The 26,880-nt window shown below is 55.9% G+C and overlaps 3 protein-coding genes and 1 long non-coding RNA gene across 8 annotated transcripts; 2 read left to right on the top strand and 2 right to left on the bottom strand.

Moving 5' to 3' along the window:
* Positions 1 to 956: 956 nt before the first annotated feature.
* On the bottom strand, positions 957 to 7,313 carry CDHR5 (cadherin related family member 5). 3 transcript variants are annotated; one of them, XM_037011549.2, is made up of 15 exons: positions 7,182 to 7,313; positions 6,929 to 7,104; positions 6,525 to 6,575; positions 5,392 to 5,484; positions 5,127 to 5,228; positions 4,914 to 5,024; positions 4,660 to 4,830; positions 3,985 to 4,075; positions 3,753 to 3,850; positions 3,451 to 3,651; positions 3,234 to 3,347; positions 3,076 to 3,163; positions 2,655 to 2,966; positions 1,941 to 2,137; positions 957 to 1,492 (listed from the first exon to the last, which is right to left on the bottom strand). In XM_037011549.2, the coding sequence occupies exons 1-15, from the start codon at positions 7,279 to 7,281 to the stop codon at positions 1,058 to 1,060; spliced, it is 2,340 nt and encodes a 779-aa protein (XP_036867444.2). In that variant the 5' UTR covers positions 7,282 to 7,313; the 3' UTR covers positions 957 to 1,057. The 3 variants fall into 3 exon arrangements, with proteins under 3 accessions (XP_036867444.2, XP_036867445.2, XP_036867446.2); XM_037011550.2 differs by having other exon boundaries at positions 2,655 to 2,828; XM_037011551.2 differs by lacking the exon at positions 2,655 to 2,966.
* Positions 5,493 to 10,777, top strand: LOC140844543 (uncharacterized). Of its 2 annotated transcripts, XR_012123056.1 has the most exons (4): positions 5,493 to 6,239; positions 6,552 to 6,642; positions 10,036 to 10,401; positions 10,566 to 10,777. It is a non-coding gene; the product is annotated as an uncharacterized lncRNA (long non-coding RNA). The 2 variants fall into 2 exon arrangements; XR_012123055.1 differs by having other exon boundaries at positions 10,036 to 10,777.
* On the bottom strand, positions 8,412 to 9,747 carry SCT (secretin). 2 transcript variants are annotated; one of them, XM_017678812.3, is made up of 4 exons: positions 9,212 to 9,747; positions 9,027 to 9,128; positions 8,819 to 8,911; positions 8,412 to 8,631 (listed from the first exon to the last, which is right to left on the bottom strand). In XM_017678812.3, exons 1-4 carry the CDS (start codon positions 9,283 to 9,285, stop codon positions 8,511 to 8,513), a joined length of 390 nt encoding a protein of 129 aa, XP_017534301.1. In that variant the 5' UTR covers positions 9,286 to 9,747; the 3' UTR covers positions 8,412 to 8,510. The 2 variants fall into 2 exon arrangements, with proteins under 2 accessions (XP_017534301.1, XP_073073495.1); XM_073217394.1 differs by having other exon boundaries at positions 9,027 to 9,352.
* Positions 10,778 to 20,866: 10,089 nt separating the features above from the next.
* Positions 20,867 to 23,612, top strand: DRD4 (dopamine receptor D4). Its single transcript, XM_037011689.2, has 4 exons — positions 20,867 to 21,122; positions 22,600 to 22,712; positions 22,788 to 23,230; positions 23,317 to 23,612. Exons 1-4 carry the CDS (start codon positions 20,883 to 20,885, stop codon positions 23,583 to 23,585), a joined length of 1,065 nt encoding a protein of 354 aa, XP_036867584.1. The 5' UTR covers positions 20,867 to 20,882; the 3' UTR covers positions 23,586 to 23,612.
* Positions 23,613 to 26,880: the final 3,268 nt, after the last annotated feature.

Raw genomic sequence — 26,880 nt, 5'->3', positions numbered from 1 at the left:
GAGTACCTGAAGGCCGGGGCGGGAGGATTCGTCTAACCGGGAGGTGGGAGCGGACGCTCTTATGCAGGCGACGCGACGGGGCGGGGCGGGGCGGGGGCGGACCGGGTCCGCAGGCCCCGCGTGCAGCCCAGGAAGTCACGTGTGGTTCCCGGCGCTCAAGCGCAGTCCCCGGTGTTGTGGGACGCGGCTGCGTGTGTGTGCGCGTGTGTGCGCGTGTGTGCGCGTGTGTGCGCGCGCGCGCCGGGGACTGGGGCGCCAGGGACCCGGGGCGGGCAAGGCAGTTCATTAAGCTGGGAGCCCACACAAAACCCACTACTTTTTGCGCGTTGAAGTGAGCTAGTGGGGAAGGGCTTAGGGTGAGCGGTCTCTACCGTTTGAATTATGCACAATGAGAATCGATCAGTAAGGAGACCCAAGGACCCTCAAGATTAAAACTTTGTAAGGGAATTAAGATGCCTTTTCTTTAGAAACAACGCCGATGACTCATAAGGGACAGTGGTGGCCAGAGAGGAAGTCCGGCCTGAGGCCTGGCCTTGAGGAAGCCGGTGGTCGGACCCCCCTCCATGGCCCTGGTTCCCCCAGTCTTGGGCCCAAGGCCCACAGGCTGTGACCCCGGAGGTCCCCGGACCAGGCCCTCCTAGAGGAGGAGGCTTCCTGAGATGGCTGCTGGCGAGGCGGATGCCTCAGCCTCCCCAGGCGAGACCCTCCTGCAGCCCGTCGGACCGCGTTTGGCCCAGGAGAGGAACTTCCCAGCTGCCAGCTGGCACGGAGCCTGGGAAGCCCCGTGGCCGGCGGGTGCAGCTCGCGGTTTACGGGAAATGGCGCCCTGGGCAGCAGCCGCCCACCGCCCTCGGCCCCCGCGCGGCCGCGGACTTGGCCTGGGCTAGACAGGATGGGCCACATGGCGCGGACCTGCGCGTCCCGGCCCCCGCCGCGCCCCGCCGCCACGCCAGCCCGGGGTTCCGAAGGGCCGCTTTATTCTGCACAGAGGAGTTGGGGGTCCGCAGCCCAGCGACTCCCAGCAGACCCGCCCGCCGTGGGGAGGCGGGGAGCCGCGCTAGACGTAGGTGGAGCCCGCGCCCAAGGCGTCGTCCAGGGCATCCCCGCTGTGGCGCCCATCCGCGTCCTCGTCCTCGCGGCTGCAGTCGCTGCCGGAGTCGCCGGCGCCGTGTGCGTCCGAGCCGGGCGCGTTGAGGACCACCACGTCGGCCTCGGCCCCGATGTCCTCGCCGAACCACACGGCCTTGTAGCCGCCCTCGGGCCGCCGCTCCTTGGTCAGGATGGACCTCACGGCGGCCGGGCCGTCCGCATCCCGGGCCGCTCCAGGGGACTCGAGGGAAGGGCTTGGGCGCACCGAGCCGGAGGGCGAGGGAGGCGCGGGGTCCGCGGGCGGGGCCTGGGTGGGGCCGGGTGGGGGGCTGGGAGCCGGTGCCCAGTTGGCCTCCTGGTGGGCTAGGAAGGCCTGGTTGTCAAAGCCGCGGGTCTGGGGCTCCTGGGGAGGAGGCAGGGGAACCAGGGCGTCAACCAGGCCTGGGCCGAACCCACCCCTTTACCTCCCGAGACCGGGATCCACCCGCCCCTCCCCTTTCCTCCGCCCGTCTGCCTCTCCATCTTCTGGACTATGGCATTGACGTCCCTTCTCTCCATACCTCTGCTTTCCATAGTCCAGCTGATTGCTGATTTCTGAGCTTCCACCCTCCCTGCCACCCCTCTCCCTCTCCACCCCTCCCCATCTCCCCCCTACTAAGCCCCCACCTAACCTCCCCCTGCACCCCCCCACTCCTTCCCTCCAACCCCCTCTTCCTCGCCATCAGCTGCCCCCCCACCCCCGTCTTTCCCTGACTCCATTCTCAGCCCCTTGTCTGTCTTATCTTAGCCGCACTGTCGCTGCTCTCCTGCCCTGTCTGACCCTCTCCTGTCCCCAACCCCCAGAGTCTTACCAGGGCTTTGCCAGAGCAGCACTTGAGTCGGTGGCCGTAGTGCTTGTGGATGAGGACTGTGAGGGCGATCAGAGCCAGAAGCAGCAGTGCGCCCAGCACCCCGCCCAGGACCCCCATCTCCACCACGGAGAAGCGCTTGTCCCCAGCAGGGCTGCCTCCCGGATCACCTTGCCCTGCAGTGCTGGTCCTAGGCACCCCTGCAACACAGGCACCCCTACCATTAGCACCACGGCACAGCACTTAATGCACCCTGGCACCTGGCTTGGAACACCCCAAGAACAAGCCAGGCCTGGCCGCCCCCCACAGCCGAGGTTCTGTGGTGGGCACTACTGGACCCCCAGCTAAGAAGCTGTATGTCCTGGGACCCTGGGAGGCCAGGCTGCTGAAGGGAGGGAGGGGGATGCGGCTCATTGCCCACTAGGGCCAGGGAGGCAGGGGTCCAACACTCTAGGGAGCTGAGTGGAGGGAGTAACCTGGGAATTAGGGGCTCACTGGACCCCAGATCTGGCCTCTACGTGCCCTCTACACACCTTCCCCAGTGTACTTCGTTGGGGGCTCCCAGGACCTGTCTGTCTCCCCCCAGACCAGGTACACCCCTGCTTGGGATTGGCTGGGCCAGGCTGGGGGGGCCCCTGTCCTACAGTGATGCCCAGGACCACCCAGAGTCATGGCTCGGGGGCACAAGGGCGACCCTAGGGCAAACGGGTGTGCTACCTGAGGGTGTGGGGGTCCTGCTGTGCTCAGGGGGCAATGGCTGAAAGGTTCCCGGCTTCAGGGTCAGGGTCTGTGTTGAGCTCCCACTGGGTGATGCTGGTGTGGGGGAGGTGCTGGTTCCCGCACTGGGGGGCCCCCCGGGCTTGGACGAAGCAGGAGGCCTCAGAGTTGTGCCTGAGGGAGGGTACAGGCCGGTGCCCCCCCCAGAGGTGGTCGTGGAGGGTCTCTGAGAGGGCCCTGGGGGCCTCGGGGCTTCTGGAGTGGTGCTGCTTGTGGGCCGGGTTCCTCCAGCCTCTGGGGGAGTTGGGGGCCCTGGGGGCCAGGTACAGGCTTTGGGCTTGCCTCTGCCCCCAGCTTGCCCGGCCCAGAGAGGCACCGCCCTACCTGTGGCAAGAGCCCTCCCTGGTCCCTGGCCGCTCACCTGCCGGGGTGGTCTCCCTCTGCTCTGAGACCTGTATCTCCACCGTTGTGGAATCTGTCCCTGAAGTCACTGTGTTGTAGGCCTCAACCTGGAGTGGGAAGGGGGCATGTCCTCCTAGGCCTAGCTCAAACCCCCTCCCTTGGAGATGCCATGCTCACCTCAGCATAGAAGACTCCCTCCTGCACCAGTGGGGTGGCCGTCTTCATGGCCTCCCCATCCATCTGGAAGTAGGTATTGTTGGTGACTCGATAGATGATGGCTGAGTTGAGGTCCTGGACACAACCCTGGTGAGTCCTGGGCCCAGGCTCTCCCCAGATACGCCCCATGCACAGTGGAGGGGCGGCCAGACAGACCTAGGGACCGGGCCAGGCCTACCGGGAATTCAGGGTCCTGGGCCCAGACCCTCAGAGGTTGGGAGGGGTCGGCGGCATCCTTGACCAGCACACCCACGCCAGAGCCCAGCACCACAGTGCCTCGGTACAGGCTCTGGGAGAAGTGGGGCAGGCTCCCGTTGGCATCTCGGGCCACCATCGTGACCTGGGTCACTGAGTAGCGGGCATGGTCCATCTGGTCACCCTGGGGGTCAGGGAGGCAGCAGTGACCAGCAGGTCCTCAAAGGGTGAGCCCTGCAGCCTGGGGCTCAGGAAGGCCCATGGAGACTTGGCCAGGGGACCCACCTTGACCAGCAGAAGGAAGGTCTTGGGGCTGGGGACACTTCTGGTCATGGTGAGGTTGCCGGAGTCAGAATCGATGCTGAACGTGCCATCATTTTGTCCTGGGAAGATGGCATGAGAGTTTGGCCTCAGGTCCTCTCTGGACCACAGGGTGGGGCCCCCTGGGGCTTCCTTGGCCCAGGCTTGGGATGGGGCCCGGGGGCCACGTGGAAATAACTGAGGGGCTGGCACTCACCCTCCATGATGCTGTAGGTGATGTGCTGGCCAATGCCCCGGTCCCCATCCACAGCATAGATGGGCCCAGGGCGCAGGGTGAGGGGGGCCGGCTGTGGAGACCGGAGATGAGGGGATGCCACGGGCTGCTGCCAAGGCCCCAGCTCGGCCCATCCACTCCCCCTCAAGATTTGAAAAGCCCCCCCCAGATGGGCAGTCCTGTTGTCTGGCATGGCCACTCCCTTTGGCTCTGTTGCTAATGAGTCAGTTTGCCCAAAGACATTTGATGGATCTGAACATCATGTCTCAACAAGCATACACGTGGCCTGGGGAGAGTCTACAGAGTCACGTATGGCGGGAGGCCCTGGCAGCCCCACTGCCCTCTGGTGCCTCAGTGCAACTTGTGAGACCCTCCAGGGGACAGTCAGCCAGTCAGAGGGCCAGCTGCTCCTCGGGAACCCTGTCAAGTCCCCTCCAGTGCTTCCAGCCTCCCAGCCTGCCTCACTGGGTCTCTGCAGGGTCGTCCCTGGGCTGTAATTCCAGAGGGGTTTGCTTACCACTCACCACCATGGGTTGGGCAAGAGTAGTTTAGGGAGAATGTTCTCATTTGTTTGAAAATAATAACCAAATTTGGTCCCAGGGCACCCAGCTCCTTGCCCCCACCCAGTGCTGACACTGCCCCTCCCATCCCCAGTACCAGTCGGTGGCCGGTGGGGACAGCCCCGTGGTACTGGGCTTGGACGCAAACTTCGGAATCTGCATAGGCGCAGGGCAGGAACCAGGGGGGCCGCAGGTCGGCAGGCTGCACCTCCAGGACCAAGGTGGCTGTGGCCGTGTGGCTGGGCTCCGCACCCTCCTCCTGTGTGTCCTGCAACAGCCGGGCAGCCAGATGAGGCCTCTGTGCCCTGGGCGGGGGCCGAGCTCTGGCCGAGCCGGGAGCGGCCCACTCACCCGCACCAGCAGCTGGAAGGTCACGTTCTGCCACTTGTAGAAGTCCAGGGGCTGGTCCAGCCGCAGGGCGGGGCGGTTCACACCAACCAAGGAGAAGAGGCTGCTGGCACCCTAAGGAGGTGGGGACTCAGCCTGAGACCCTGGGAGGATGCAGGGAGGCGGGGACACCCAAAAGGAGGGGTCAGAGTTGGTGCAGGGGCTGGGGTCACCAACCGGGGTCACTTCCTGGAGGGAGTAGAACAAGATGTCATCTTTGTCAAGATCCTTGGCCTGCAGTTCCGTCTCAGGGATGACGATGGCATTCACTTTAGTGTCCTGGGATGGAGAGCTGTTGGTCTGGCCACACTCCTGACTCCCATGGACGGATCACTGGTCGAGTCCCTGGGCACTAGTCCCCTGCCTTCTGGCCTCTACCCTGGGCTCCTGATGCCCCAGACCCAGATCAGAGGGCACCAGCCCAGGCTTCCCTCACACTCACTTCCGGCACCTCCTTGACCTTGGTCACAAAGGGGAACATGGGCGGGTTGTCATTGACGTCCAGCACGAACACAAACACCCTCAGCTGGGTGACCTGGGGGCAGAGCAGTGGGTAGCCTTATCCCTGTGGGATCCTGCCCGGCAGAGGCATACTCTGAGGGCCCCAGCCCGCAGCCATGCTGGCATGTGGTTCCCAAGTCAGAGCTGTCTGCCCTGGGCTGCCACTCCAGCAGGGCTGATGGACGAGGAGCACAGAGCAGTTTGTGAGGTGCCCAAGGTGGCACGTGCCCTGGCCTGAGGCTGGGGGTGTGACCAGCAAAATCCCAAATGAAGAAAATGGCATCAGACTTCCTCAAAAACAAAGTCAAAGGGAGAATAAAAGGAAGGGAGCCATAGGTGAAGAGACAAGAGAAACATCGGCCAGCGGCATCCTGTGGGCCTTGCTCGGATCTTGGTTCAGGTGAACTAAAGCCCCTGTGAACGTGGGGATGCCAAGCTGCCTGCGCTTCTCAGGTATGACAGCAACGTCAGGCTGTTTAAGAAGAAAGGCTCTGGCAGTCTCATCCTGAGGTGCCTGTGGTGGCCTGCTGAGCTGGCAGGTGCAGCCTGCGGCCTGGGACGGGTGGCTGAGGCCTCACCCTGCGGAGGCCCGTGTGAGGGCGGGCCCAGGTCGAGGAGAGGCCTCACCCAACAGGCATCAGCTGCGACCGTGTGCGCTCTGGGCTGGGATGTGCGGCTTGTCTTCAACCACACTGAGAGCGAGTTGGGGTCAGGACCCAGAGGGGAGCAACCTCTTGGGAGGTTCCAGAAAGGAGGTGCTGGTGGCCGAGGCCCAGGTTGGGCACAGAGGTGAGGAGTGTCTAGCTTGAAGCAAATTTGCTGGTGGGGGGACAGGAAGAGGCAGGAAGGCAAGGACCAAGCTGGTAGGGTGGGGTGCCTCCCACGGGGGACCCCAGGCTGGGGTGTGTGTTGGGGTGTGCTGTCTGGTCAGGGCTGGGTTTGCGAGTCTGCTGCTCAGGGCAGAGTCTGAGCATCAACAGCACAGGGTGACCCAGTGAGCAGAACTCCACACCCGGAGCACTCTGCCACAGGGGTGCAGGTGGGGATGGGGCACCTGGGGTGGGGGAGACTCACCACCACATCACCTCTCCTGCACTCCAGATGCGCCTGCAGCAAGGTGGCCTCCTGTGGGGGCATGGTTGCTGGGAGCTGCCCACCCAACTGGTCACAGCACATTGTCCCCATTCCACAGGTGAGGGCACTGAGGCCAAGAGGGGCAGGTGCTGGCCTAGCATCCCTGTCATCTGCACTAAGTCCAGAAAGCATTGGGCCCAGCCAGCTTCATCCCCTGCCCCCCTCACGGCCAGCCTCAGCCAAGCCTTGGGGTCACTGCCTGGGGCATGCAGAGCCCACTGAGCCCCAGAGGCCCCGGGAGAGCCCTTCTCCAGGGAAGAGTGTGGTGCCCACATGGGTCCCCTGGGGGTGAGGCACCCCAGCTGCCGTCATGGGCACGCCCCACCCAGGCCTGCCACCTGTACCTCATAGTCAGGAGTGACGTTAAGAAACAGCTGGGTCCCCTGGATCCGAAATGCCAAGGGGGTGGACGAGGGTCCAAGGGTCACCTGCTGGCCCTCAGGGATATAGATGTCGACCAGGGGCTGGCTGAGATACGTGTTCTCCTTGATTTCAAAGTTGGAGTTGTTTACAGAGCAGACTAGAAAATAGGAAGCCATCAGCAGGTGCCTCCAACCTCCTGCTGCCGCCCAGCCCCCCTGCCGCACCTGTAGGTACCCTGGGCCTGAGCCAGCGTCGTGACCAGAGGGAGCAGCAGCGCCCAAGCTCCCATCTCGGTGGCCATCAGCCGGCGGGAGGCTCTGAGCCCGCCTGGCATCCGGGACCCTTGGAGCAGCCGGTTGCACTGGCGCAGTCTCCGCCGGCGACCTTCGCCCCTGCCAGGCACCGCCCCACTTTATGATCCTTTACGACCGACTGGCCACCACCAAGGGGGCTCCCGCCGGCCGCCAGCCAGGCCTAGCCTACTGCCCGGAATGGGGCACCATGCGGAGGCCGGCGGGGGCCCAGCCCGTGGACAGCAAGACTGGCCAAAGGAGCTCAGGGAGTGCTGGGGCCCCTGGGCCGGGGCGGGGACTGGAGCAATTGTGTGGCTGCAGCAGCCACGTTAGCTGCTCCCACTCCCAACCTGTCCCCACTCTGCCCAGGACAGCTGGGAGCTCCTGAGGGATCCTAGGTCCCCACTGGCTCTGGGGCCCCACAGAGAGTTCTGGTGAGGTTCCTCAACCCAGGTCGCCAACTGCCCTCCCCCATCCTCCCTTGGCCTCCCAAGCCTTCAGCAGCTGGGGAGAGGGCCTTGGGTGGGGTGAGGATGGAGGGAGGGGCTGTTGTGGCCATGGGGTGGCCCTTCCCACCTCCAGGGCTCTACTCTGCCACCCCACGTGCTGAAATGCCCTCCCGAAGCTCCTGGCTTCTCTACAGGTGACAGGGCAGTTGTGTGTCTGCTGGTGGTGGCCACACAGCCTCCAGCAACCCTCCAGCGCTGGGGCATCAAAGTTCCCAGGACAGAGTGATCAAGCCACTTGTCCAAGACGGCACAGCCTGGCCGGGAGCCAAGATGTGCACTGCAGCCCTCTGACTCCAGGATGGCACCTGGCCTGGGTGACACCCACTGCCTGTCACCTCTCCCTGCCCAGGCTGTGCCTTCTTACCCAGCAACCCCCCCCAGAATGTTTGCTGAGTGGATGACAAGGGGTGTGGGTGGGACTCTGGGAGGCTCAGTTGATGGGACAGGAGTGGCCCTGATGTCAGAGATAGGGAAACAGGAAGGTGGGGCGGCCCATGGCTGCCCAGGTGTAAAGGGCAGCTGGGTGTGGCCACCGGCCTAGAATCTGAATCTGCTGGATAGGGCCCTCCTTCCTTGTGACAGCCCTGCCCAGCAGGGCCTGCCTCGATGATACCAAGATGGCGCACAGAAGGGGGCTCAGGCCAGGGTCTCAATTTCTCCTTTATTGCCGCCAACTGCAACCCCGCAACCCCACAACCCCTCCACCTGCCCGTCCAAGCTCGGCTCTGCTCCACATCGGTGGGGGCAAGGTGCCTTCTTCATCAGGGCCTCATCTGGGTCCCTGCAGCAGGGCTGGCTGGCTCTGAAACCATTGCCCCAGAGCTCAGTCGTGGCGGCAGTGGGGGAGACCAGGCCTGCTGCAGGTGGTCCCTCAAGGGAATCCTGCAGAGACAGCAGCCAGGTCAGGGGCTGCTGACCCCTGCCCAGCAGGTGAAACGGCCCTCTCTCGTCACCAGCGGACTCAGTTTCACCTTCCCGGCCCCCTGTCCCACTGCTGGGTGCAGTCCCCACAACCCAAGTGCCCAAAGGGACCAGAAGGGCCTAGGGGAGGGCTCCCAGTGGTGCTCACCAGGCCTGCGGGGCAGGCACCTCTGACCACAGCAGGCAGGAGCGGCCCTGGGCAGCCTTGGTCCAGGCGGTGCTGTTCTCTGTGTCCTGATCACTGCCCCCGAACCCCAAGTCAGAATTAGCCCTGGAGATGGGGGTGGGCACAGCTATGCGCGTCCCCACTTCGGTGGAGCCCCCGCCCCACGTGCTCTCAGGGGGCAGCCCCTCACCTGCGCTTCCCCACCAGGCCCTGGAGCAGCCGCTGCAGCTGCGCGCGCTCCCGCAGGCGGCTGAGCTCACTCGTGAACGTCCCGTCGGAGTGCCTAGGGGCCCTGGGAAGGGATGGGTCAGGGTCAGGCCGGCCCGGGGGCGGTGGACCCGAGGGGTGGGCGTGGGCACGGGATCGCGGGCTCACCTGGGGGCGGCGGGGCGTGCAGCGGAGCCTGGCAGGAGGAGCAACGGCAACAGCAGGAAGGGTCCGGCGGCCATGGTGGGCGCGGCGGGGGCTGGGCGGGTGCTGAGCGCCACGGCCACCGGCCCGCCGCCGCCCCATTTATAGCGCGCCCAGGAGGGGCGGGCCGGGGGCGCAACGCGCAGCCCGGCTGCGCCCCATCGATCTCGCAGGAAGGTCAGGGCCGCCCCCCCAGCTGTCGCCCCGCTGGCCGCCCGCCCCCGTCGCCTCGTCGGCGCCCCTGCGCGGGTCGGGGGCGCTCCGGCGCGGCTGGGGCCCGGGGCGGCCGGGGGCGGCGGACCGGCCGTCGCGGGTACAGCGCGCGCAACGCCTCGGAGCCCCGACGAGCGCACTCGGAGGCAGAGTGCAGCCGCGCGGGGCGAGCCCGTCGAGGACCCGGGCTGGGCGGCCGCGGAGGCGCCCGGAGCCCAGGGGGCGCAGCGGCGGGCGGGGAGGCCGACCTCAGGCCGGGATGAGCTGGGGGGCGCGGGGGAGCGGGCAGCTGGTCAGGCCTGCTTAATGGGTAGAGCTTTAAGTAGGGCTTTTTAGAACCAGCGCTCACAAAACCCTCAAGCATAAATTACAAATCTAGTAAATGAAGTTAGAAACTAGTAGTTCTTGTGTTCATAATCAGTAAGACTCTTTTTTAAAGCAGTTTAAGATTCACAGTAAAATCCAGCGGAAAGTAGGGGCTCCCACACCCAGCCTCCCTTATTCCTAACACGTGGGTCGGTATGGTACGTTTGTTACTTTTGATAATTGTTAACTAAATCTGTAATTTACACTAGGGCTCGTCTTGGTACACACCCCTGGGTCTGGACAAATGTGTAATGACCCGGATCCATCGTTGAAGTACCATAAAGAAGTTTCGCTGCCCTACAAATCCCCGGGGCTCCTCCTGTGCACCCCTTCCTCCCCTCATCCCCGGGCCTTCACGGTCTCCATACTGTCGCCTTTTCCAGAGTGTCACAGAGGGGCTCACACAGCGTGTGGCCTTCCCAGGTCGGCTTCCCCCCGTGGTCCTGTGCGTGTGAGGGCCCTCGTGTGTTCTCCTGGCCCGATGGCGCGTTTCTCTTTGGTGCCGAATAACACCCAGCGCCTGGATGGCCCACAGTCCGTCCTTCACCCGTGAAGGACGCCTTGGTTGCTTCCAGGTTTGGGCCGTTACGGATAAATCTGCTGTAAACATCCGTGTATGGGGTTTTGTGTGGACATAAGTTATCAATTTCTTTGGGTAAATAACCAAGGGGTGGGATTGCTGAGTTGTTGGTAAGAGTATGTTTATTTTAAGAAACCTCCAAACTGTCTTCCGACGCAGCTACGCCACCTGCATTCCCGCCCGCGGCGAGTGGGGGTCCCTGCCGCGCCTCGTCCTCGCCAGCATTCCGGGTGTCAATGTTCTGGATTTGGGCCACTCTCATGGGTACAGTGCGATGGGATCTCATGGGTGTATTCTTTACATGTATTTTTAAACAGCTGCTGTGACGTGTTTTTATGAAAATAAGCAGATTAAAATCCCCTATACTTTAACGCCATTGACTGATTAATTATACTCATGGGAACATCCAGATTCTATGTATTAACGATCCAATTTCTCACACTTACATATCCAGGCAGATCTTGATAAGAAAAATCTCCCTAGTTAAAAAAAAACTTGCATGCAGTAAAATTTGACTTTAAAAAAATCAACATATAGTGAAATTCACATACAGTAAAAAGTGAATTTTTGACACACACATAGATTTGTGTGATGAACCCCCTCCTGCTCCCCTGCGTCGGTCATATCTACACGAGGTCACAAGCTGTCACTAGTACAAGGGGGTAGACAAGGATGCAGCAAATCCTGAGTGAGGATGCCAGCAGGGCGTGTCCTGCATGTCCTTGTCACATAGAGTGCTGTAACTGCCTTCAGCTCGTCACTGTCTCAATTACTCAGAATTTCTGCAAAGACAGCCCCCTGCCCGTGTCCTCGCGCATGCACTCAGCGGCTGCCTCATCAGTGTGGTGGTTGTGCTGAAATGTGGACAGGTCAGACTAGGTATGGCTGGGTTTCTCTGGTGTGCCTAGAACGTGCTCATGGGAACCGTGTTCCAATGGGTGACCACAACCAGGAGAGATGACCAAAGGGACACTGTGCAGCCCACCTCTTGCCCTCCCAATTTAACTCTATTTGAAACAACACGTGATACAAGCTACCAGGACAAAATGCCACTTTCAACCCATAGATTTTAGCAAAAGCCCTGCGGGTTCCCAGGACGTGACCCTGAACTGTGTCCTCATTACAGACACAGAAAAGTCAACTTATGAATAACGAATAGCTACTCAAACAATAAATGAATCACTACTCAAAATCTCAAATCGGACATCACTCTGTGTGTGGGGGGGGCCCTGATAATGGCCAATTTCAGGGTCCAGGTTCTAATTTTTCCAGAGTAGGATGCAGGAGGAAGCTCATTCTGAACACAGGTAAGAAGCTAGCTCAGCGTGACAGTTTCATCCTCTGAATAAGGGGAGAACAGAAAATATTCTCTACTGCTTTTTCTGTTGTATCCAGGCTTTAGGTGTCAGATTTAAGCTGCTTGTATGTAGTCTTGTTCTGCATCAATGGTGGTTGCCAGATGATGTTGAAAAGAATTATTTCCCCCAAATCTACAGCCTCTCTGCTTTCCTCCGGCTTCCATCAGCACAGAACTGCCAACTCCAGGGTGGGTTAGGTGGCCTTCGGCTGGGCGCTTTGGGACAGGAGCCCCCCCAGTAACAGCGCAACCTTATGTGACCTTAATGAACATCCCCCTCTTAAGGACTAGAAAATGAAAAATAACTTTATTATTATTGTAGAGAATTAGAAACGTATGAACGTGGGCAGAACAGCATAATGAACTCCCATAATGCAGCATCAACAATTCATGACCAATCTTACGCACCCCATCTACTTTCTCTGTCTTTTCAATTAATTTTGGAACAGATCTCAGAAATTGTATCATCTCCTCTATGAGGATTTCAGCATATGTCTAAAAAAGATAAGGATTTCAATTGTTACCCCTGCCCCTCCCCCACCCAAGATCAGCGAGGAAACCTGTGGACCCACAAAGCCGAGTCATCAAACCTGTAGCAAGTCCATCAGCTGGCAGTCGGGTAATGACTCAAAAAGGGATGTTAGGGATTTGGGGTAAGGGCTCAATTGCTTTGAAATGGGTATTTCAAAGTGGGGAACTGGTAGGGACAGAGAAAAAGCTGTGAATAGTTTAGAGCTGGTGAACATATGGAGACAACAGTTTTGATATTAGTAGGGTCAAAAGTATCAATATTTTCCTATCTTTTTGTCTCTTGCATAAGATGACAATATAATATATGGGCAATGTCTCCCTTCATTTACCTCCCAAAGCTTCATTATTTCATGTTCCAGATATAGACCTGGACTTTATGTTGTACATGATGTTAGGTAGGGACCAAGTTTCATCTTTCCTGTTAGGTCCACCCAGTTGTCCACATTAGTCACCAAAATGGCCGTATTTCTTCCATTGTTCAATGCCATTTTTATTGAAAATCAACCATCTGTGTATAATTAGGTCTCTTTCTGGGCTCTCTGTTATATGCCACTGGCCTAATAATCATTCCTTGTTCCCTTGTCTACAATGCTTTAAGTACGTCACTATCTTAATTATAATTTTATAAGTCATAATATCTAGTAGATCAAATCCATTCACCTTGTGTTTCTTCCAGAGTTTTTGAGCTATTTTTGACCCTTTGAATTTCCATGTAAAGTTTAGGATCAAACTCGTCAAGTTCTACAAAAACGTAAATGGAAGCACAAGGGGTCAAAAGTGCTTTTGAGTTGCATTTCCCCAGCTACTAAGGTTGTCTAGCTTCTTTTCATGTGCTTAGTGGCCATTTGCATAATCTGTTCTTTTGCCAATTTTAAAAATGGGTTCTTTTTGTTGTTAATGGATTTATAAGAACTCTTTATATATTATGGATATTTGAGCCTTATCAGATACATGATTTTTGAGCATTTTCTCCTATGAGTTTTCTTTTCATTGTCTAGATAGTATTTTTTGATGCACAAAATATTTGAATTTTTATGAAATCCAATTATCTGTTGTTTTAGTTTTTGCTGTTATATTTAAGAAACAAATGCCAAATCCAAGGTCACAAAGATTTTCCCCTGTATTTTCTTCTAAGAGTTTTATAGTTTTAGATTGTATATTTAGGTCTTTGATACATTTCAAGTCAAGTATTGTATATGGTGTGAGGTAAGGGTCCAGCTCCATTGTTATGCATGTGGATGCCCAGTTGTTCTAACACTGTGCGTTGAAGAAAATCTTCCCCAGTGAATAGCCTTGACACCCTTGTTGAAAAATCAATTAATCATAGATGAATGGGATGTATGCGTTTATGTCTGAACTCTCATCTCAGTTGTATTGCACTGATTCGTAGGTCCATCCTTAAGCTGTTTTGATGCCTGTAGATTTGTAGTAAATTTTGAAATCAGGAGGTGAGAGTCCTACAACTTCGTTTTTCTTTTTCAAGATTATTTTGGTTTTTTGGGGTTCATTACAATTTCATATGAATTTTAGGATTGGCTTTTTCATTTCCTTGAGAAAAAAAGGCTATTAGGATTTTGATAGGAAGTGTATCCAATCTGCAGTTCAGAAAGGCCATCTTAACAGTATTAAGTTTTCTGATCCATGAACATTGGCTTTACTTATTTGTGTCTTCCTTACTCTCTTCCAGTCATGTTTTAAGCTTTCAGTGTACAAATCTTTTATCTTCTTGGTTAAATTTATTCCAAAGTATTTTATTCTTTTTGACACTATTACAAAAGAACTATTTTCTTAATTCAAATTTTGGATTGCTAGTGTATAGAAATATAGCTGATCTCTGTATGTTGATTTTATATCCTACGATTTTGCTGAACTTGTTTATTAGCTCCAACAGGGTTTTTTGTTTGCTCGTTTTTGATTTTTGTTTTTTAGGATTTTCTATACATAAGATTATGTCATCTACAAATAGAAATAGTCTTACTTTTTCCCTTTTTCCATTCCAATTTTGGATGCCTTTTATTTGTTTTTCTTGCCTAACTGCTCTAGCTGAAACTTCCAGTCCATGTTGAATAGAAGCAACCAAAGTGGGTATCCTTATATCTTTCCTGATCTTAGAGGAAAAGCTTTTAGTTTCTTCTCATTGAGTATGATGTTAACTTATGTGTTTTTTTCATATATGACCTTTATCATGTGGAGGAAGTTTCTTTCTATTCCTAGTTTATTGAAGCTTTTTATCACGAAAGGGTGTTGGATTGTGTCAAATGCTTTTTCTGCATCAGTTGAGATGATTAAGTTTTTTCCCTCCCTTCTATTAATGTGATGAGTTTTGTCTGTTGAATCACCTTGCATTCTGGGATAAATCCCCACTTGGTCATAGTGTATAATCCTTAAAAAGTGCTATTGGATTTGGTTTGCTCATATTTGTTGAAAAGTTTTATATATGTATTTATAAGGGATATTTATCTAGAGTTTTTTTTTTTTTACTTGTAATGTCACTATTGTTGAGTTTTGAGAGGTCTTTATATGTTTTGTATACATGTCATTTGCTGGACATGTGGTTTGCTGACATTTTCTTACATTCTGGGACTGAAAAATTTTAATTTTAATGAAATCCAGTCCATCAGTTTTTTTCATTTGTAGATTGTGCATTTGGTGCCATGTCTAAAAACTCTTTGCTAAATCCTCGATCATAAAGATTTTCTCCCATATTTCCAAAATATTTATACTTTTATGTTGTACAGTCCAGTCTATGATTCATTTTGAGTTAGCTTTCATATAAAGTGTGAGCACCAGATTAAGGGTTTGGGGTTTTTTTTGGCATGTGGATGTCCAGTTGTCTCAGTACCCTAGGTTGGAAAGACTGTCCTTTCTCTATTCTGCACCTTTTGCACCTTTGTAAAAAAGTCTGCTGGTTGTATTGGGTGTGAGTCTACTTGTGGGCTTTCCATTGTTTTCCGTAGACTTACGCATCTGTTCCTACCAATACCACACTGTCTTGATTGATGTAGATATATAGAAATTCTTAAAATCAAGTAATATGATTCCTCCAATGTTATGCTCTTTCAAAACTATTTTGGCTAATTCTATTTCTTCTGTTTTTCCACATAAATCTTAAAATCAACCTTTGTATTTCTATGAGAAATGCCACTGGAATCTTGACTACAGTTGCATTAAATCTATAGAGCGGTTTGGGGAGAACTGATATCTTTGCCTATATGAAGTTTTCCAGTTCATGAATATGGTGTGCCTCGCAATTTATTTAGGTCTTATTTGATTTATTTTATCAGCATTTTATAGTTTTCAGCTTACAGCTCTGGTACATGTTTTGTTAGATTTGCATATATATCGTGTATTTTTTTAGCTATTATAAATATCATGTTTTCATTTTTAATTTTTGCTTCCAATTTGTTCATTGCTGGTAATAGAAATACAATTGGTTTTTGTGTGTTGACCTTGTATCCTGCAACCTCATGGTTTTATGTAGACAGTCATGCCATCTGTGAATATGGACAGTTTTACCTTTTTCCTTTCCAATACGGATGTATTCCATTTTTGTATTTTTTTATTGCCTGGCTAGAATGACGATGCCTCATTGAATAAAAGTGGTGGGAGTGGGCATACTTGTCTTGTTTCTGATTTGGGCTGGACAGCACTTGGTCTCTCATTAAGTATGATGTCAGCTGTAGGATTTTTGAAGATGCCTGTTATCAGGTTGAGAAGTTCCCTTCTATTCCTAGGTTGCTGAATGCTTCTCTCGTGAATGGACGTTGGATTGTGTCAAATATTTTTTCTGCATCAGTCAATATATCATGGTTTCCCTCCTTCAGATTGCTAGTTGGTGTTTTACATTAATTTGAAACCTTTTTTCTTTTCAAGTTAAGTAGTTAATGTCATCAGTTTTCCCTGAGCATGGCTTTAGCTCCATCCGATAAACGTTGATATGATGTATTTTAATTTCCCTTCAATTCAAAATATTTTCTAGTTTCTCCTTTGACCCATGGATTACTCAGAATTGTGTTAACTTCCAAGTTTTGGGAAATCTTCCTGTTATCTTTCTGTTATTATTTTCTAGTTTAATTTCCTTATGGTCAGAGAACATACTTTGTACTATTTCCATTCTATTAAAAAATCTGTTAAGGTTTCTTTATGACGCAGGATGTGGTCCATCTTTATCTCGGTGGATGCTCCATATCCACTTGGGGAGAATGTGTGGCCTGCTGTTGATGGACAGTTCAACAAACGATCTTGACTGACGACTTGTTCAGATTTTTCTATTCCTTTGGTGATATTCTGTCTCCTAGTTCTACTGATTAAGAAGAGATTCTTAAACTTTTGGGCAACTCTTGCAAACCAAATAAATAACATTTTCTTAAATGTTTCAAGCATCCCATAAAATGGCGGCAAAGGGTCCCAATACCAGCTCTGACACCGACCCAAGTGTCACCACCAGGGTGGTGTCAGTCCCACAGCTCTGGCTTCCATTCTACTCTGGAGGATAATAGACATACTGGTCCAGGAGGGCGGAGTGGCCACTCAGGACCTGCAGAACCTCAGACATCACACATCCCAACTTTCACTGGCCAGAGGTTCAGGACAGGATTAGGACATCCTTCTCCCAGGACAGGCCATCCTGGCTTCATCATCCGTGTATTAAGCACCAATAGAGCCATTGTCTGCAACCTGGGATCACACACATTCTAATTTTGCCCCTTTTATGAAGTTTACTATTTATGGTTACTGTTTTTGATGTACACTTCTATGAGTTTTGAAAAAATGTATTCAACTATGTAACCACCACCAGTTCCATCACCTTCCCAATCCTCTGGAGTCCCCCACACTGTTAACCCTGTCTCCATGTCCCTGGTGTAGGCACATTACAACAAATCTTCAAAATACACAGGTAGAAAATTATAAGAAGAAATAGAGCTGAATGAAGAAATAAAAAAATAACTATACTTGGAGGCTTCAGCGTTCCCTTCTCAGTATTTAATAGAACAGACAGAAAATCAGCAACGACTTGGAGAATCCGCAGGGCACGTTCCTGATCCAGCATCCGCGTGGGTGGCTCTCTACCTTGTCTCAGGGGGACACAGGCTCTTTTCAGGTGTACATGGAATATTACAATATTGAACAAGACAGACTGTATTCTGGGTCATAAACCTTAACAGATGTAATGGAATTGAAGTCCTAGAGACTGTTTTTTTCTCACCATAATAGAATCAAACTAGAAATAAATAATGGAGAACTGGAAAACCTTTGGAAATTATCACAGTTCTAAATAATCCATGGGTCACAGAAGGAGTCTCAGGAAAAGCAGAGAATATTTAAATTGAACACAATTGAAAACACGAAACACAAAAACTTCTGGGATGCATCTCAGAGGGAAATTTATAGCATTAAGTGCTTATGTTAGAAGAGGGTGACCATCTCTAGCGAAAGAGCAAATAATCAGGCAAAAGGAAGGAATAATAAAGGTGACGGTAGAACTCAATAAAATTGAAAAAAAGAAAAAAACCAATGAAACCAAAAACTGGTTCTTTGAAAAGATCAATAAAATTAATAAACCTCTAATAAGACAGAGCAAGAAAAAGAATGATACAATTTACAAATATAAGGGTTGAAAGAAGGGTGTCATCAAAGACCTCACATTATAAAAAGGACAATAAGGGAATATTATAAACAAATCTAGGCCCTTAAACTTGAAAACTGACATAAACCAGTTCCTTGGAAGTGAACTATCAGGTTCAGTCAAGAAGAAACAGATCTCCTGAACAGTCCTATAGGCATTAAAGAAATTGACTTCATAGTCAAAACCCATCCAGCAAAGCAACTCCAGGCCCAGAGGTCTTTGCTGACGAATATTCCAACACTTAAGGAAGAACTAATATCAATCCTATACAATTACAGAAACCGGAATTGAAGGGAGAACTCCCCAGCTTATTCTAGGAAACCAACATTACTCTGATACCCAAACCAGACAGAAATAATATAAGGAAAGAAAACCACAGACCAATATCTTTCATTAATATAGATACAAAAATCCTTGACAAATATCTGACAGCAGTATGTAAAGAGGATGGTGCACCATGACCAAATGGGGTTTATGCCATGCCTGGAAGGCTGGCTCCGCTTTCAAAAATCAGTCAGTGCCCTTCATCCTATCAACAGACTACAGAAGAAAAACCATATGCTCATCTCAATAGGTAGAGTAAAAATGTTTGACAGAATTCAACATCCGTTTGTATTCAAATCTCTCAGAAAACTAAGAAGAGAATACAATTTCTTTAATAAGGAACCAAAACCCACAGGGAGCATCACATTACACCCACACAAATATGATCAAGTGGTTTTTGGCAAAAGTTCAAAGAAAATTCAAAAGAGAAAAGATAGGCTTTTCAACAAATGGTACTCAGGCAACTGGACCATAGGCAAGAAAAAAGAAAGAAAAGAACCTCTGTTCATAACTTATACATAAAAAAATTAACTCAGATATACTGTTAGGAGAATGAAGAGACAAGCCATTTCCAAATCACATATCCAACTTTTTTTTTTTTTTACATATCAAGCATTTTTTCCCACTTCAGTGTGCGGTGGCATGTCACTGTGGTCTTTATTGTCATCTCCCTGGGGCTGATGATTTTGTTTATTGACCATTAAGATGCCCTCTTTTGTAACATGCCTATTCAAGATATTTGCCTTTGTTATCATTGTATTGTCTGTTTCTTCTTGTTGATTTGACAGCGCTCTTTATATATTCTGGATCTGCATCCTTTATCACAGATCTGTATTGCATATATCTTTTCCCAGTCTGGGCTGCCTTTTCACTCTTAACGATATCAAACATCTGGGGACCAGGAGGGAACTCCAAGCAGATAGGAGGCTAGGCTGGACTCACTACTTGTCACTCAACCCAAGAACCATGCCTGCCTCTGACTTCTGTCCTGTGAGAGAAGAAAATTCCTCCTGCCCCAGTCACTAGCTGTGAGTTCCCTTTATAGAGACACATGAAAGGGATTGAGGTGTTGAATGCAGCTCAGACCTACATGCCCATTCACACCTATGCCCTGCACGCAGCTTTCCCTGATTAGACCTCATGTGATTTTTGCCTTTTATCATAGGCATCCTTTTTTTTCAGAATCCTTGTGTTTTCCTTAATACACAAACTGTCAGTCTGTCAAACTGGCCCCTGTGTCCCTGATATCTTTGAAATCAGGATCCTTGACTCCTGGCAACTCTGCTTCAGGTCCATCCTGAGTTCTCCAGCCCTCTCAAGTGTGCAGGGAGCCAGAAATGAAAACAGGGTGGAGGGTGGGGGGGTGGGGGCAGAGGTGCATCAGATGGTCCCACAGAGTGCTGGAATTGGACTGCCTGCTGTGTGGCCCCTTTAGTGACAAGGCTCTGGGTTGTGTGTCACCTGATTTTGGTAAAGCCATACTGAAAACAGGCTATGCTACAATTTCCATGCATTCTTTCTGTGCACTTTTATAATCTGAGAGAGGACAGTCTGGGTGACTGTTCTGCCACGCACAGCTGTCTGACCAACTTACAGTGTCCTTGGAGCTGCGTACCACGCAGTTTCAGCTGCATAGCTCTGGGACCCTGCTCCCAGCCTCCCATGAGCCCTGTCCTGTACTGGCCCATGGAGGCGATGGGTCCTGGTGGCCACAGGCTCAGTGAGTTTGTAGGCTTGGTGGGTGCAGGCTGAGAGGGTTCTCATTTTGGGCTTTTCTTTTCTCTGAAGAAGGAGGTGACTTAGGTAAAACTGGTGCATGAAGAGCATGCAAAGGCGATGGCTAAGCTGGCTGGTGGTGTACCTTTCCCTGTTACCTCATTTAATGCTGGGATGTAAGCACCACTTCCCAGGTTCAGAGGCTCGCACAACGTGGCTCAGGGTCACAAGTGCCAAGGTGATGAAATAGAGGTTGGGGCTGACCACTCAGAGGACCTGGAGGATCATGGTCAGGCAGTGGCTGTGGCTGCAAGTGGAGAGTGACTGAGTGTGGTCTCGGGTACCAGAGGAGAGGCTGTTCTGGGGGACCGGGGATTGGGTCGGGTGGGCAAGAGCGGGGAGGAAGGGATAGCACGCACTGGCACCGCGGGGGCCCAAAGGGAGGTGGGAGAGCGCCCTGGGCCGGCAGGGAACTGGTAGGGCCTCTTGGTTTCTGGAGGAACGACCCGGGTGGAGTGAGCTGTGGCCCCTCTTGTCCTGGACAGACTCCAGGAGCGCCCCTGCGGCGAGGACGCTCAGCTTGCGCCCATGTAGTGATCTAGGGGTCTCCAGAGACCTGCAGGATGGAGCTGGCATGGGTGCCTGCGCACCAGGAGGGATGGTCCAGCCGACCTTCCATCCGCGTCATTGTCGAGGCACAGACCCGCGCGTCCCCTACAACCCTGTGCAGCGCGGGACGATGTCAATCACCTCGCCTAACTCGCTTCCCATTGGGCCCGGAGCGCAGAGCCAGGGTAGCCAGGGTGCACCCCAGAGAGCCTAAGGGCCCACCGAGCAGGGCGGGGCGGGGCGTGTCCGAGAGGCTCCCGGGGCGGGGCGCTGTTCGCGGTGCTGAGCGCAGGGCGCACGGGGCCGGGACGGCATGGGGAACCGCAGCGCCGCGGACGCACCCGGGCTGCTAACCTGGGCTCCCGGCGCGGCGGCCGCCCTGGCGGGGGGTGTGCTGCTCATCGGCTTGGTGCTCGCGGGGAACGCGCTCGTGTGCGTGAGCGTGGCGGCCGAGCGCGCCTTGCAGACACCCACCAACTATTTCATCGTGAGCCTGGCGGCCGCCGATCTACTCCTCGCCCTGCTGGTGCTGCCTCTGTTCGTCTACTCCGAGGTGAGTCCGCGGCCGTACGCGCCCTAGTCGCCCTGTCCCCGTCCCCATCCACGCCGAGGACCCAGGGCGACCGGCCGCTTTAGCTCCTCGGGAACCTCGAGCCGGGGCGGTTGCAGGGGCCCAGGACCGGCGCCTCTGCCCTCGGACCGCACTCCCTGCTCCTCTCGCTGTCCATCTACCCGCCCTGTTGTCGCTGGCCTGCCTTCCGCCTCTGTCCCTTTTCTCTCCTCGGTGTTGGCGTCTGCCACCCAAAGGATCCTTCAAGCCAGGGACCCCAGAAACAGGAAGTTTGGCCGTCCAGAACCCCCAGCCCCCGGCTGGGCTCCAGTCCCCAGGGCAGCCAGATGGACAGACAGGCAGAGTCAGGCTGAGCCCCCGGCTCCCCCTGAGCACGGAGGCGCACACGATTACTGCACAAGGCCACAGGCCACCGTGACGCCAGCACCCCCCAGGGAAGAAGACCCTCACCCACAGACTCGGGCTGCTTGCTGGGCAGTGAGCTGGGCTGGGCAGAGGGGAGGCCTAGGCCTGACGGCGGAACCCAAGGGAGGGGATGGTGTGACAGAGCCCCTGGCAGAGCTCAGGCCCAGGAGCCTCCACCCCAAACCAGGTCTGGCCTTGGGTGGGTAGCCCTCGGTGCCAGCCCTGCGTGCTCTGCCTTTTGGGCAGAGAAAAGCTGCTTAGGCCTGGCTTGGGGACAAGGTGTCCTGGGCTGTGGGGGAGGGGAGGATCAATTTTTCTAAAGTGTATGCGGTGAGTCTGGGCTAGGCTGGGGCAAGAGGGTAGCCGGACAAGGACAGCATGGCCTGCCGCTCCCCCAGGGCCACAGACGTCAGGGTGATGGCTCTTAAGCTCCTAATCGTCCCAAACCAGCAGGAGGGGATTTAGAGGTGGGGCAGCTGTCTGCTTCCTTGCCCTTGGTGTGGACACTGGGCACAGCGCCAAGGCCTTTATACTTTTAACCCATTTATCTCCGGACAGTTATGTGGGTCTATCACCACCCTCATTCATGGAGCAGGTCAAAGTGAAGTGGCTTCTTGGAGTTCCAGAGCAGCGACAGCATTTAACCAAACCCCTAGTTGTCCCCGGGGTGGGGGCGAGGGAATAGGGGCGGTGGGCTGGGCACTGCAGGGCGGCAGGGTCCCCGCCTGTCTGGGGAGGGGCCCAAACAGCCTGAGCCCCACATTATCAGCCACCAGCGTCCTCAGACACGCCCCCCACGCCGGGCTTCCCAGGCCTTTCTCAGGAAGGGGACCCAGGGGGCGTCTCTGGCGCCCCGCTCGATGGGAGGACTGGCCCGTCTGGCTCACTCTGGCTCCCTTTCCCTCTGGCATTCAACCCCCGCTCCCCGCAAAAAGTGGGGGTCGGAAACACAGTGTCGCCCTGGGGGCTGTTAGGGCTCCTGGCCAGGGCGCGGCAGAGGGAGCGTCAGCGGGTCTTCTGTCTGTTCCTGCGGCGCCCCCTCCTCGCGGCCCAGGTCCAGGGTGGCGTGTGGCTGCTGGGCCCCCGTCTCTGCGACGCGCTCATGGCCATGGACGTCATGCTCTGCACCGCCTCTATCTTCAACCTGTGCGCCATCAGCGTGGACAGGTGGGCCGCCCCCGCCCGCGCCCCCGCGCCCTCCCCGCGCCCTCCCGCGCTCACTGTGCCCCGCGCCCCCCGCAGGTTCGTGGCTGTGGCGGTGCCGCTGCGCTACAACCTCCAGGGCGGGGGCGGGCGTCAGCTGCTGCTCATCGGCGCCACGTGGCTGCTGTCGGCGGCGGTGGCAGCGCCCGTGCTGTGCGGGCTCAACGACGCGCACGGCCGCGACCCCGCCGTGTGCCGCCTGGAGGACCGCGCTTACGTCGTCTACTCGTCCGTGTTCTCCTTCCTCCTGCCCTGCCCGCTCATGCTGCTGCTCTACTGGGCCACGTTTCGGGGCCTGCGGCGCTGGGAGGCGGCCCGCAGCGCCAAGCTGCACGGCCGTGCTCCCCGCCGGCCCAGCGGCCCTGGCCCGCCACCCCTCGCCGCCCTCCCGGCCGAGGCCCCGCCGCAGGCCCGCAGGAAGAGGCACCCGAAGATCACTGGCCGGGAGCGCAAGGCCATGAGGGTCCTTCCGGTGGTGGTCGGTGGGTCCCTGCCCTGGGGCAGGTGGGCGGAGGGAAAAGGGGCAGCACCCAGGGCAGCACCGCAGCTCATGGCGCCCCCCCACCAGGGGCCTTCCTGGGGTGCTGGACCCCGTTCTTCGTGGTGCACATCACGCGGGCGCTGTGTCCCACCTGCGCCGTGCCACCGCGGCTGGTCAGCGCGGTCACCTGGCTGGGCTATGTCAACAGCGCCCTCAACCCCATCATCTACACCGTCTTCAACGCCGAGTTCCGCCGCGTCTTCCGCAGGGCCATGCGCCTCTGCTGCAGGACAAACCCCCACCCGCGCCTCAGGGGACAAGACTCCAGCCTGTGCTGGGGGGGGTTTGTCCACTAATTAAAACAGATATCTTCCTAAACATCCGCAGGGGAGGCTGGGGGATGGTGGGTGGGTAGGGGAAGGAGGGGGGTAAGGGCTGCCTGCTCATGGGGGCTGCCATGAGCTCAGCCACCAGTGCTCACGCCCCCCTGAGACAGGCTCCCCACCACATTCACCAGCTGTGCTTCCCAAGCTGCTCCCTGGCCAGCAGCCCCACATCCCAGGTCCCAGGCGGTTTCCGGTTCTCTCCAGGGGAGGGTGTGCATAGCTGTCCTGTAGACGGGAGCCCCACCCTGCGGCTGTGTGCTGTTCCCTGAAGCTGTCCCTTCCCCAATAGGAAGACCACCGCAGTTGGGGGGCAGCACCTAGGCCTCCCCCAGCTAGGCCCAGCTTCTCCAAGGTGGCCCCACTCCACTGTCCTTGCAAAACTCAGCTGAGCTGGTCCCGCCCACCATCCTGGCAGCTGCCTGGAGGTCAGTGCGTGGCTCCCTGCTAACTCCTGACCCAACCATGCCCGGAGTCCCCGGGAGAAGGACCTGGAGTGCTGGTGGGCCCACTGAGGCATCCTCTTGCCTGTCCACAGGGCCAGGCCCAGGGCACAGAAACAGGCAGTGGGTGCAGGCCCAAGGCTGAGCAGAGCCACCCAGGCTGGCCCTCCCCGTCCCCACGGGGGAGGAGGCAGCCCTTGGCCCCTCCAAACGGGGTCAGCCCCACCTGGATTCACCTTGGCTCTCCCAGTCCCTGGGCCGCAGGAGAAATTCAGGCCCCCTGCCCCCCAGTGCTGCATTCTGTGTGTGGGACCCCAGCTGTGACGAACGCAAGAAACTGCAGGCTACGAGGTCCAGGGCATCAGGCCGACCTCAGAGTGGAGAGAGGGGCCCGCCCATTCCCCAATCTGGGTGCTGTCTTCCTTGCTCAGGGTGTCAGCTGCCCCTTCCCCCAAGAAGCTGCCCATGGGCCACCCCCAAGGACCAGCCTGTCCCCATAACCCTTGGAAAGACTTATCTTCCGGGAACCATCAGAGCAGTGATGGACTAACGTCTCCTGCTGGTCTGGGGGCTGACTCGGGGTGCTGTGTCCCCAAGCCCACAGGTCTAACACCTGTGTCCCTGAGCTGTGGGGGAAGGCACCATGAAATGTGGGGAGGCTGCATCAGACACCTGGCTGACCCCCAGGGGAAGCCCCCATCCTCAGAGGAGCCCCAGGCAGCACCGCTGCCCCAGGCTGGGCTGATGGGCCCTCCTGGGATCTCAGATGTGAAGTAAAGACCAGGGAGGGGAGCTGGTGGGGCCAGGCGGAACGTCAGGGGCCCTGAACCCCCTGCTGCCGGTCTCCACTGGCCTCAGTTCCACGTGCCACACCTGTGCCCCACTGCCCATCCCATGCTCCACAGGCGCCTGCTGAGGCTGCTGTGTCCAGCGCAGAGCAGGTCCCTGCCCGTGCCCACTTCAGGGGGTTGGCACTGCTGAGGGCCTCACCCAGCACCAGCCACTCTCCAGCTGTGGGCACCTGCTGCTCTGCCTACCCACCCAGGATGCCTGCATGGAGGAGGCCATGTCCCCATCATTCTGTGTGTGGGCCTGTGCTGGCCATGCTCCTGAGGGTGGACGCCAGGCCAGTAAGCCATGCCTCCCCTGGGGGCTGAGCTGCAGACAGGCTGGGAGCTACTGGTGGCCCCCCTCTGTCCCTGCCAGCCCAATGGGCAGACATCTGCAGCCCTTGCAGTGAGGGATAAGGTGGACACGGGGGCCAGATGGGCATGGAGGGCAGGGGATAAGGTTGATTCTGGGGACAAGGTGGACACAGTGGCAAAGTGGATATTGGGGACATGTGGACATGGGACAGGTGGACACAAGGACAAGGCAGACCCGACATGGAGCCTGGCTGGCAGGGGCCCCAGGAGGTGCCTGGGCAGTTCCCACTTGCTCAGCTGGGCCACTGGCACCATAGACAGCCTGGCTGTGGCTCCCCAGACAGCCTGGACTGTGCTGACCACCGACTCGCAGATGCCAGCCCTGGCCTGTCTCCCGAGGATTCAACCTCAGGAGAAACCATTGGAAGCATTTGCCCAGGACTCTGCCAGCTGTGAACCCTCAGCGTCCCAGTGAACAGAGCTGCCCAGTGGCCACGGCTGCGTGGCTACAGCTCCACAGGCTTAGAAATAACACCCTTTGGAAAACCGCCCCCAGAGCGTGCAGTCCCGAGGCTCTGTCTTAAGGAGTGAGCGCTCGCATGGCAGCCTCCCCCAGCACGCTGCCCCTGCAGAGCCTGGCTCCCAGGAGGCAGGGTGCACCGCCTGTGGGCAGGACAGTGGTGTGTTGCCAGGTGGCTGTTCCACCCACGTTTGCCGCAGACTGGGATCTGCTGGCAGTTGCTTGTTGGCACTTTCAGACGGGGGGTCCGCCCAGGTCCCTACCCCGGCGCCCTTCTGCTGAGGGTGACGTGGCCCCTCCTGGCCTGAGCAAACCGAGGGCAACGGAGACACGGCTGAGAGCAGAGGGGTGACCACCGATCCCCCCTGTTCTCTCAACGTGCGCCTCCGGGGAAGGTGCGGGGAGGGGCGATCCCCGGGCTCCGATCTGGATCTGCTGCACTCAGCGCCGTCTGGGCTGGAGGAGCTTCTCGGCTTTCATGTCCCCTAGAGGCGGGGAGATGAAATGCCAGAGGGGCAGCCTCCTCCCGTGTTAAGACACCAGCTCAGTCCTCAGCTGCTGCAGTGGAGCTGAAGGGGGCTCGGGGGGCTGGGCGTGGGCGCCTCTAGGCTCCTGTGCTCACTCCTCCCTCAGGACGGGCCCTTCCCAGCTCATCCTGCAGCCAGAGCCCCAAAAGCCAAGCCTTGGGCCCTGCAGACCTTGGAGGACCTTCCGGAAGCAGGAGCCCAGGGAGGGTGCAGGGCTGGGAGATGAGCGGCTGGCGGAACAGCACTGCCAACGGCAGCGACTCCCAGCTGCGGCGTCCCCCCAGTGCAGGCCCCTCCTTGACCCCTTGTCCTCCGTCCCTCAGAGCAGGGAGAGGGGATGCAGGCTGGCCTTGCCTCTGAGTGGCCACAGGGTCCTCAGGGTCTAATCCGATGCTATAGGGACAGTTACGATGTTTCTTCGGGGATACAGACAGGCCTCCACTACCAGCTGCCACAGGAGCAAGCCTGTTGCATCCCGGCCGGTGGCTCCCACACGTGGGGCAGCACCACCCTCGAGCCCTGGCCTCTGCTGACTCGTTGGCAGCCGGGGGCAGTGGCGGGCACTGCAGGCGAGCACTGCAGGCTGGCCTCGCTGTTCCTGCAGCTCAGCACGTTTTCTGAGCCACTTCTGAA

Source organism: Manis javanica, chromosome 11 (genome assembly GCF_040802235.1).
Source record: "Manis javanica isolate MJ-LG chromosome 11, MJ_LKY, whole genome shotgun sequence".
NCBI classification, from domain to species: Eukaryota; Metazoa; Chordata; class Mammalia; order Pholidota; family Manidae; genus Manis; species Manis javanica.
Note: the sequence above shows the minus strand (reverse complement) of the source record. Positions and strands in the feature narration are given on the sequence as shown.